Genomic DNA, 12,136 nt, shown 5'->3' on the forward strand with positions numbered 1-12,136 from the left:
TTAAACCACAACATTATTCTACCGACATCGCTACAGAAAAGAAAAAATATATGCAAAATTTATCCCCAAAATAAAAACACCTCTACAGATTAAGGGACATGTGTATAACTTTTATAAAGGAACAAATACATTATACACATATTTGTATGCGAACATAATAGGTGGACAGATTCAAGGGCAGTTAATAACAATTACTAGGTAATTACTAGGTAAATAAAGTTTACCTACCACTATTTCATAATTCGACCCCATTATCCTCTGCCATTTTGCCTTCATAGCAGCTTCTTCCGTAGCAGTTAGCTGGAAATCTAGAAGTTATTTCTGAGATTACTATGACAAAAACTAGAATATGCTGTTTATTTTATTTTGAAAGACACAAAGTTCAACCAAAACTTTTGTGTTAAATGGCTGGGAAGAAAGGAAACATTTAAATTAACCTCAGTGTTCAGAAAGACAAGCAGGAACAAAGTAAATGAAAATGACATACACGTCTCAAGCATTTGTTAAGTCAGACTTTATGTGGGCTGATCAGACTGATTCAGTGGGATGGCTGAAATATTTACAGATGTGATACTGAATCCTGCTCTTTTTGGACAGATTCTACATTTTATAGAGAGTAACCAGCGAAGAAGTTTCCAAACAAAATCTGGAAGTTTTATATTTTCAAAAGTCTAACCATGACTGTAAAAGATCTTTTAAACCTGCAAGCCCTAGAGGGCAGTGAGAGAACATAAGTGGCAGGGTTTTTTTTTTTTTTTCCCATTACATTCACTTAGGAGCACCCATACAAAGAGAATTAACTAGCTAAATAATAGCTAAAGAGCAACAATGAAATCATGACTGGAATGGAAGGAGGGGAGAAGAATCATAATGCTTTGAAAAATACAGTGATAGGCTAGACAGAACACTGCAGCAGCTCTTAGTTGATTGAAAGTTCATCTGCAAGCTGAAAAAATGGGAATTGTTTTCTCCTGCTTATTTTTTCTTCATTCAGACTGTTTAGATTCTAGGGCAGGAAACAAACAAGCAAACAAAATCCAGTATTTAGATTAAATAGTACGGCAGATTTAGTGGATTTCTACATATTCAAGCTCGTCAGCTATATGCTGTGCATAAGGTCAAGCATCCAAACTCTTCAGGTCTGAATGCTCACCAGTGGCAAAGACTAGAATCTTCATTAAAAGATTAAGGTCTGAAGTCACAGTGACTTTCCATAAGAATTTAAAGTGATTAACAGCCTCAGACAGTGTCATACATCTAAACAGAGCTCAGAAATACTATTAAAAATAAAGCCAGCTGCATAGGTGCTGTGTAGCACTCAAGTATGACATTACTTCCTCCAAAGCAGAGACCCTGAAGTATCTGAAGAAAATATCTTAAAAACAAATTCTCCAGCTATCTAGAAAAATGGAAAGCAGAAATTATAAGAAGACACAGAGAAAATATATCTATTAAAAAACTCATATGGGTGGATGTTTTTCAGCTTCTCTCAAAGCTCTGGAAACAAGAAAATGTTAGAAAGCACATCACAGCTGTCTCAATCATATGCCCACAGGTGAAATGCAGCACAGTGCCTTAACTGTGAAAAGAAAAAAAAAACACTACAAAACAAGAACTTCCATAAAAGGTATGGGAAAAACCATATCAGTATATCAGAACAGACTGAATTTCAAATACTATCATTGAACACAGGTTGAAGCGAATACAAGCTTGGGACTTTGTGAGATGGAAACTTATCACAAGAGGTTAAAGTCTCCAAAAGGCATGTTAAGGAATAAGGAGGTGAAAAAAATGAATGAAGAAGCTCAAGTGGAAATGTACGAATGGACTAAAACAAGAGATAAGTATGTAACAAAATCAGAATGTTTCGTGTGACATCTTTTGATAACTGTAATTGTTTTCAGACATATATAGTAGTAGTTGTGGAAGTATTTGACTTACGGCACTCAAGAGTACACAGGCTGTACACAAGTTCATGTATATTAATTTCTAGATGTACATCCCCAGTTTCACAGCACACATGACAGAAAGACACACAAAATGCTGGCCCTTAACATAAGCACAGCCAAGTGCATTTTCACAGAATAAAATAACAAACACTAGGAACCTGTTTCCTGCTGCTTAATGTCCTCTCTGATGTTTACCACACTGACACTGCATGGCAGCGATGAAGATCCCTGCTCTGTTTCACCGTTATCTGGAAAAAGAAGAAAAAGAATTTTGAGCTATTTTATGCATTCATCAACTTAATGCACACATCCCAGGGCACTGACTCCTCTTCCAGGGGACCAAAAAATCCATGTTTGGCAACAGAACATGGCATAAGGGTCCCAGAAGAAACACTGTATTTTAAAGGTGTTTTATCTTTTGTTCATGTTTTGCCTTCTTCCTGTGTTCCATTCTACCACCCTTATATCACCTCATGTTGTTTTTTGTTTATCTCCTTTTTTCTCTCTTTCATGAAGCACAGGAAGCTGACACTGAAAAATGAAAATGGTATAGACTTAAAGAATCTAGTACTCCACAGCTGACAAAGTTCTCACTTAGAAAATCTCTCCTGCTACGGAATTCCATTAGGTATGTTGCTGGCTGCCAGCTAGCTGTGTTGAACACCTCCACACAGGAGAAATAGCACTTTCTAAGCATTTCCTCTATCATTTCTGCTAAAGATAGGAATGAGAGGATGCCATACAGAGAATACATTACTACATCTTCCAAAACTTTATGCAGCTTGGGTATTATGATTCAGTCTATGAGCTGTACTATCTGTCTATTGGTATCAGCACACAGCATAAGTAGCTGAAAAGAATCCATTTATCATCCAGCCTCCATGTGGACATTCTATTCAAACACATGGACTTTCAAGATCTGGCGCATGTACTTCAAGGTACACACAGTGTAAGACTGAGCTTCACAAATTACATCTCATCATGAGCAAAACTAGTATTTCCCATGCCTTCTGAACTTTGTTCACAAATACAATTAATGGCCTATCAGATTATTAATAACTTATACATTTAAGCAATTTCTGTCATACCTTAAGATTGTGACACAGACATGTAAGGGTAAAAGGAAGCAAGACTCGTTTTTCCCAGGGCGGAGAGTACCTCTGCTTGCTTTCCAATGCCTCTATCACCCTTTGGCACAAATAAAACACTACCTGCCTACTCACTGTTCAGACATCTACAAGATCTAAGTCTTGAAGGACCTCAGCTGGTAGCAGTGCAGAGCTTTCAATATTTACTTTGAAAATGTAGAAAATAATACCACTGTTTCTAAAAGATGACCAAATCTGCAAGAGATCAAATTTTCCACTCATGTATAGCACCAGGAACAGCTACCCAGAATGAATCTAGTCAACTTTATTTCCAGTTTCTAACTGAGAAGAAAAATATTTCAAGCCAAGTTTAAAGCAAAGCCAGTTTTAATTACCTTTGGCTGTGTCACTGTCCACTGTTTGTAACATTAAGTCCCTCTCAACAGTAGCACTGAAGTCCTCCTGGGGCTGAATATAATTTTCCTGCTTAAGCCCTCTTCTGATCAAAGTGAGCCGAACTGTTTGTCCGGTGTGTCGCAAAACATCAACTGCTTGCTGGTTAGTAAAACCCTGAAGATTTGTTCCATCCACCTGAAGGATTAAGTAGCTTATTAGCAGAAAGACGTAAAATGTCCAGAGTAAAGCAAATCTGTCAGTGCCTAGCGTCTGTCAGAATACATAGCAAGTGGAAGAACAAGAACAAAAGCCTGGAAGACATATAAATGTTCAACACACTAACCACTTTCACTGGAATACTCATTAGCTAGCTACCAACCACTACCACAGCAAAGATGGGAGAAGTACTTTGGGTGCCTGTCACAATGAGGCCAAGCAGATATGCTCTGTGAGCTGGAAGAAGATATAGCAAGTACTATTCAAGGTGCCCCATACAGCCTGCCTGACTGCTCCAAACACCCCCACCTCCAAGCAGGAACTACTTAGGAAGAAAAAAACCAAGTATTATAAACAAACCAAATAAATAATACACAAACCAAATAAATACAGCCATGGTCAGGACAGCTAGCTAGAGTGGAGTGAGGAGGAACACATGCATTCACTGTAACAGGGAGAACTACAAAGCAAAGTAGTTCTTGGCTCAGATAATCTCAGACACGGGGAAGTCTGTTACTGAACTCAGTGAAGTTTCATTTCCCTATCAAGCACTGTACCAGTTGTTATTTATAGTCCAGTATTTTGCTGAATATAGTTTGGGATATTTTGAAAATATCCCATTACCTCATTAACTCAGCTTTGTTTTCTGAATACTTTGGAGTTGCTCAATTTCATCCCACTGGTCCTGGTATACACAACTTTTTATTCTTCTTTCTGTAAGCTCCATTATATCCTATTTTTTCTCCATCTTACTCTTCCAAACCTGTAATGTCTGAAATACCTACAAGCAGCACTACAAGCCCTTACCCCAGTAATTGTTTGGGACTATCTATGCGGCAAACATACTCCATTATTGTAATTCCCCCAGAAAAAAAGAATAGCTCCCCTTTCACCTTAATCATTTTCTTGCCCTTCTCTGAACTACTTCCAACTCTGACATCCTTCTAAACATAAGGTAATTAAAAATAAGCTGGGACTATTTAATGTTCCCACTACGTCTAAGTAAACGATATTTTTCCCCTTTTATATCTGCAGTAGCAGAAGAAGTCAAACATTGTGTTGATATGTTTCATGCATTTGAACTCAACATTTAAATAATTATAAATATTGTATTTACTTCCACTGACAAACATGAAGGAACATTCCTACTTAGATTATTTGTTGTTAGTGCTGCCTTCACTATCTGCAAGTCTGGATGTAGGACATGAAAATATTTTTTCTGAAAGTCTAAATTCTTAATATCATTTTAATAACATATGTTAAAAATCATATTGAAAATAGTTGCATAATTTTATCAAACTTTGAAATTCTGCCTTTACTAACCAGTTTCAACAGTCCTACTGATGAGATACATGCATACGCACAGATTCCCTTAAGAAACAAGAGTTACATGCAGCATAATCAGAAAGCCAATGTAATTGACTACTCAGTTAAAAAACGATTTACCATTTCAGTGACAATCTTAAAGGTTTTAAGCAAGTATTATATGAGCATTTTTTAAGAACTTGTTTAAGTATAGAACTTTGCAAGCATTTTCATTTCTTTGCTTACTTACAACTATAATTTGATCTCCCACATGGATTCTCCCATCATGTTCAACAGCGCTGCCTTTTGTAATGCTTTTCACAAAGATACCAGAAGGTTCTGGGATGAAAAAACAGAGCAATTTACATTAACTAATAAATTAAAGAAACAGTTTAAATAATGCAAATAATCTACTACTAGAATCATCAACAGAGAGAGAAAAGAAAGAAATCACAACTGACAGGTAGGATAAGGAAAAGATATTAAGAAAGTACATGCTTTAAGTAAAACATATATAGAATTATTTTCCTAAAAGATGAGTCTCATTAGGGCTAGCTTTCATTGGACATGGTTTTACTCAAAATCTTACAACTCCAAATTCCCACTGGTTTCTAGAAAAATATAAAAATTCTAATTTAATTTAATCTAAATGCCAAAATCAACACTGACAAAAAAAATGGATCTCCTTTTCTTGGTTAGACTTAAATTTGAAAGGCAGAAAATCCTGTTTGGGTACACTCATCTGGTGAATTCTGTATCCTCTGCATACTTAGTATGCTTATGAAACTGCACGCTTGGGTAAACAAATGCAGAATGCTATAAACAAGCAGGACTAAAATGTTTGCTTGAACCAGCTTTTCATCACAGTTGTAAATCACTATTTGATCCAATAAAAAATAAACAGATGAGAGACAGAAGCAGAAAAAAAAAATCCAAACCTCAAATCCAGTTTAGACAATTACTGATTTTGAATCAGAAAAAAAAAGTTAGATAGATAAAATAACCATGGATTTAAAAAAAAAAAATCCAAAAAGCAATTTTGAAAAAAGAATCAGTTTCAGAAAAAGAAAACAAAAATCTGAATCAGCTTAATCTCAGCAAAGAGAAAATATCTGGATATCCTACATGGATGATTGCAGTATTATATATAAAATCAATACCATGAATTGGTATGAAATGAAGTCTCATGGTCACAGCCCTATAAATGGGTTTTAACAGCTGTCAAGATATACTAGTGCCTTCAAAGACCTGAAGACTTTACTCATTTAGCCTGGATATGACAAAATTTAGCAAAGAGGAGGGCTAGATTTCTGGTTTGCTCTAATTACTATATTCAACTTACGAGGAGTAAGACAAGGAGTATGTTTAAATTATGAGAATGACAACTGTTTTCTGGTTTTTATTAATTTGTTTTCCCAGGTTTTGTGAATAATTAAATGGCTCATCTTCCTAGTTTCCAAGCACCTTTATATCCTAACAGCTGCACAGTAAGAAGACAAACTGTTATTTGTCAAGTTAAAGACAGACTTAACTACAGTCCTCATTGTCCAGCAGTTTTATTGATGATTCTGTGACATAAAATTGCTCTTTACCTAATTGTTAAGTCATAAAATTAAGGATGCTCAATTAGCACCTAAGGCATGAAGATACTGTAATGCAGTCACACATAACATCATAATTTAAAATCTATTCAGCTGAAATATGCTGTGACATCTATCACACATTCTATGATTTTATTTGCCTTTTAAAGATTTTACTGGAAGATACTAAAGAGCATACTTAAATCAACCATGACCATTCAATCTTACAGAATAGATTGTTTAAATTGCTTCAGTTTCTCGAAGACAGCTAATTATGCCAACAATAGGCAACATATCTACCCCAAAATTTTCCTAACAATATGTATACAAGTAAGAGTCATAACCATAGCAATTTGAGAAGGTTTATGGCATATTTGAAAACTGTCCCTTCTCAGCTGTTTTATTTGCCATATCCTTCTAGGGACGCCACAGAGAGTTCTGAACCATTATTCTGAAAATTGCAGTTGAAATTACATCATAAAAATACACAACTGTACGTGAACACTGATGCACTTAATTATTCATATTAGTGTGAATTTGCAAGCCAATGAATAAGCTAACCTAAATCTGTAACAACACAAGAGATCAACAAACACTGAGTACAATCAGAGGTCACTGAAAGGAATTTTTGATCTGCTAGCAATACTATACACGCTACTTTAAAAAAATTTAAACGTCATAGTAATACTTCATAAAACTCATCAGAATGCTAACATGTTCTTTTATAAGAGTCTTTAAAACTGAAAATCTGATTTTAAAAGACCAACCAGTGCTCATAAAAGTGGCTCAATCTACTTTAGTAATATTTTTTGAGAATACAATAAGCACAAGCTTAAGTCAAGAGTGAATTTAAAACCTAATTAAAAAAAATAATTTGGATTTTTATAATGCAAACTGATTACTTCTAAACTGAATCTCTTAAAAAAGAAAAATAATTCTGTTTTCTTTAAAAAGGTATTAGATGATTAAGAAATGTCATCCAAAAAGTAAAGTTACATGCATTAAAATTTAATGCAGCTGCACCTTACTACATGATAAGTTGTATAGCAGACTGCAGGAATCTATAATTACCTGATGTTTTGTCTCCAATGTAACCAGCTATAGTTATTCCTAATCCCTGGATGTTTTTAGTGAGTTCCACGTTAAACTTCTCTCCTTCTTCACAGCTATTTACAGAAACATCTGCCTGATAAGAAAAATATAAAGAAAGCTTGTAATATTAGACATAGACATGAGGGAAAAAAAAGGGTACAAACTTTCTTTTTGCTCTTAAAAACAGTGAAGTTAAGCATAGGTAACACGTCTAATCGTAAAGTAACACAAGTTGTGCCTTCTCCAACTCAATGCCCCTCGGATATTACTATTACTCTTCAGCCTATAAAATCATTTGATGAGTAAAAATGACTAAAATTTAAAAAACTGAACAACAAACCTCTTCTACAGTAAGTTACACAAATGTCAACGGTTTACAGGCTGGTTTGGCCCGGTGCCGTGACTAATGGGCCGGAGGGACCCACAGACCCACGCCCTGGGAATGGGAAAAGGGGAAATGGGGAAAGGGTAAGGAAATGGGCCTAGAAACAAAACAGCAGAAATGATCTGAGGAGGAAAACTAATTTACTAAATAAGATATCGGAATGCAAGATAACACAATATAATACAATATAATACAATGTAATTGGAATTGAGGCTAATAAATCAAATAAAACCAGAGAGAGTGTCCAAAAACCAAAGGCCTTACTCCAGTGCTGAAGGCGAGATGTCTAGGGAGCAGTGACACTGCTGGGACAAGCAGAAAGAGACAAAAGAGAACGTCTCGTGATATGGAAACAGTTTTATCTCTCCCTCTGAACGGAAAACAGAAACAGAACAACACAAAGTTCTCTGGGGTGTGTAGTTCTCTTCTGAGACAGGTATACCTGGAAATATCAACAATTCACAGAACTGGGGCATTAACTCTTTAACTCCCAGTGCACTACATGATGTTATGATAACAAAAATCATAAAACCGTGACAACAAACCATTTTTAAATACCATATGATGTAGCTTACAACTCTTCTGGGACTTCCTAAAAAGAATTTTTGAGTGTCATCTTCTTAAAAATAAATTATTTTCCTATTTGTATAAATTCCTGTTCAATAACTACAACTATTTTTTCCTGTGCATATAAGTTTAAAACAGAATTAAAGCTATTTAACTGAGGCAATTATTTTTCTTGCTCTTTGAAAGACTTAAAATTTCTTTTTTAGACAGTAGCAAAGTTCCAGTTAGCTAAATAATGACAACTTCCACTAACATCTACTGCATCCCTCCAAATTTCCACAACACAGAATATCAGGGCAAAGAATTCATTTATTTTTTGTTAATGAAAGCATCTATTACAGGACAATGCATATTAAATTATCATTTCAATAATAATGCTTTAACAGAAAGCAAAACACAAACAAAACTTAATCTGAACATTAAAAAACATTTTTTTCAGAAATTTTCATCTTTCAGCTATCTGAAGTGTGTACTTACTATCCACTTCCACAGCTGATAAGTGTCAGTGTATGGCTATGTGTTCATACAGACATCAGTACTTACACAAATATTTGAAATGGCTATTCATAAACACAGTAAAAATCTATAATGAACCGTCTATACTCCTATTTTATTCTGTCTCTTCTGCATGATAAGCAGGCTGTTCAGCTTCTTCCTCCCCTCCCACCCCTCACCTCCCCCCCAAAAAAGGATACTTCAGGAGAGCTACGATGCTACTTGCCAAAAGAGAATCTGACTTATCTGATTTCAGTTCTTTATCTGAAAAATTCCATCTGAAAATACAATCAAAGGAAAAATAACATCTATTGCTTTAACTACCTCTTCACAATTTTGGAGGAACATTATGCAGGCATTATTAACCACAAGAGCACCACGTAGTCTTCAGCCACTATGTTTTTGTAAGGAAGAAGCAGACAAACCAAGGTGTTTCATCATCTTCACTTCACTGACGCTTAATACCCAGATCCAAATTGCTGAGGCTTGCAGCATCATTAAGTGAGTGCTCCCTCCTCCGAGAAGAAGACTTCAAGCAGGCAAAAGTAGTTTTAAAACAGCCTGCTCCTGACAAGAGTGGCGTACCAGGGACAAGGTATTAAAAACAAAGGAAATGAAGAGGAAGGTGGCAAACAAATCAGGCCTTTTGGGGGCTTTCAGCTTTTTTTTCAGTGCTGCAAATTCTACAGATCCTGCAACTGGCCTCATTCTGTAACCACAGAAAAGCAAATGCTGAAGAAATATATACAGATGAATTATCAAATTCAACTTCCTTTCTCAAATTGTCACTTTACAGGTAATGAATAGGTCAAATATTATTCATTCATTATTCAACTTGACAGATGTTAACTGGGAACACCACACAGCTTATACAAACAAGTCCAGGAGGTTTCTAAAACACCTTGATGACAACTTCTTGGTACAGGTACTAAGGCAGCCAGTGAGGAAAGGTGCCCTCCTAGATTTGTTGCTTGTGAACAGAGAAGACCTCATTGGCAGCCAGCATGGCCAGAGTGACCATGAAGTAGTTGAATTTAAATTCTCTGGTGATAGGAGGAAAACTGACACCAAAACCTCAACCCTGGGTATGGGGAGAGTGTATTCCAGGGTGCTCAGGGAACTAGTTAGGAAGGTCCCCGGGGAAACTCCTTTTAAAGCCGCTGGAGTCCATCAGTGCTGGTCACTTCTTAAGTACCACCTCCTGAAATCTAAGAAATAGGCAATTCCATAACATCAAAAGTTAAGGAGGCAGGGCATAAGGTCAGCTTGGCCAAACAGGGATCTTCTTCTAGAGCTTAGAAGGAAAAAGAAAGTGTGCGGCCACATGGTAAGACTACAGGGACACTGTTTGCCTTTGTAGGGAGAAAATTTGTGCATCTAAAGCTCAGTTTGAGTTGAAGCTGGCCAATATAAAAAATAAAAAGGGGTTTTTAAAATATGTTAACAACAAAGGGAGGACCAGAGAGAACATTGGCTCATTTCTTGATGAAAACTGTCACCTTACAAAAGGGACACTGATGAAGCAGAGATGTTTAATGCCTTCTTTGCCTCTGTATTCAACACTGATAATGGGCTCTGGGACCGCAGAGGCCCCAAGTTGGAGGACTGTGATTCTGGTAACAGTCAACTCCCAGCCCACTTTGAATCGGATGCATATAAATCCACAGAACCCAATGGGATCCATACCGGGGTTTCCAGAGAGCTGGCCAAACGTCATCACATGAGACACCTCTCAAGTATTTTTCAGTGGTTTGGGAAATTGAAGAGGTCCCAGCTGACTGGAAGCTGGCAAACATTGTTCCAATTTACAAGAAGGAAGACCCTGGTAATTACAAGCCTGTTACTTCAGTGCCTGGTAAAATTATGGAGAAAACTATGCTGGGAGTTATTGAAGAACACCCAAAGTGCAATGAGGTCATTGGTCACAGTCAACACAGGCTCATGAAGGGAAGGTTCTGTTTAACTAACTTAATTTCCTTTTATGACAAGTTCACCCATCTACCTGACCAAGGGAAGCCAGCTGACGTTATCTTTTTGGATTTCAGTAAAGCTTTTGATACCGTTTCCCACAGTATCCTTCTGGACAAAATGTCCAGCATATACCTAGTCAAAAACATAATGTAATGGGTGAGCAACTGGCTGAGAGGCTGGGCCCGAAGGATTACAGTAAATGGAGTTACACCAAGCCAGCATTCAATCACCAGTAGGACTCCTCAGGGCTCTATTTTACGGCCAGTTCTCTATAACATCTTCATAAATGACGTGGAGGTAGGACTAGAAGGTGTTTTGACTATGTTTGCTGATGATACTAACCTAAGAGGAGCTGCTGACTCCATCAAGGGTGGAGAGGCCTTGCAGAGAGATCTAGACAAATTAGAGAGTTGGGCAATCACCAACTGCTTGAAGTTTGACAAGAGCAATGGCCAGATTCTGCACCTGGGAAAGGGCAACCCTGGCTATACATAAAGACTGGGTGATGAAATGCTGGAAAGCATCCCTGCTGAAAGAGGTCCAGGGATCTTGGTTGACCACAAGTTGAATATTAGTCAACAGTCTGTCCAGGCAGCCAGAGAGGTCAACTACACCTTGGAGTGCACCAAGCATGGCATTCCTAGCCAGTCAAGGGAAGTGACAGTTCTGCTCTACACTGCAGTGACACAGCCTCACACTGAGAACTGTGTGTAGTTTTGGGCACCACTGTACAAGAAGCACATTAAACTATTATAGAGAGCCCAGAGGAGGACTACAAAGATGGTGAAGGGTCTAGAGAGGAAGACCTATGAGGAACGGCTTAAGTACCTCTATTTGTTCAGACCAAAGAAGAGGAGACTGAGGGGAGACCTCACCACAGCCTACAGCTCTTCACGAGGGGAGCGGAGGGGCAGCGCTGAGCTCTGCTCTCTGGTGACAGTGACAGAACCCAAGGGAACAGCATGGAGCTGCATCAGAGGAGGGTGAGGATGGAAACCAGTAAAAGATTCCTCACCAAGAAGGTGGTCAGGCACTGGAATGGGCTCTCCAGGGAAGCGGTCATGGCAGTGAGCTTGTCAGTGTTTGAGAAGT

The 12,136-nt window shown here is 37.4% G+C and overlaps 1 protein-coding gene across 11 annotated transcripts in view; it reads right to left on the reverse strand.

Annotated features, from left to right (window-relative positions):
• MPDZ (multiple PDZ domain crumbs cell polarity complex component) overlaps positions 1 to 12,136 on the reverse strand; it is a 106,412-nt gene that overhangs the window by 67,858 nt on the left and 26,418 nt on the right. For all 11 annotated transcript variants that reach the window (XM_021380073.1, XM_021380069.1, XM_021380066.1 and 8 more), the window contains 5 exons: positions 7,606 to 7,720; positions 5,205 to 5,293; positions 3,433 to 3,628; positions 2,108 to 2,197; positions 229 to 308 (listed from right to left, as the gene is read on the reverse strand). In XM_021380073.1, coding sequence (XP_021235748.1) covers positions 229 to 308; positions 2,108 to 2,197; positions 3,433 to 3,628; positions 5,205 to 5,293; positions 7,606 to 7,720 — 570 coding nt within the window. The remainder of the gene's footprint in view (positions 1 to 228; positions 309 to 2,107; positions 2,198 to 3,432; positions 3,629 to 5,204; positions 5,294 to 7,605; positions 7,721 to 12,136) is intronic.

This window comes from Numida meleagris, chromosome Z, assembly GCF_002078875.1.
Source record: "Numida meleagris isolate 19003 breed g44 Domestic line chromosome Z, NumMel1.0, whole genome shotgun sequence".
In the NCBI taxonomy this organism is placed as follows: Eukaryota; Metazoa; Chordata; class Aves; order Galliformes; family Numididae; genus Numida; species Numida meleagris.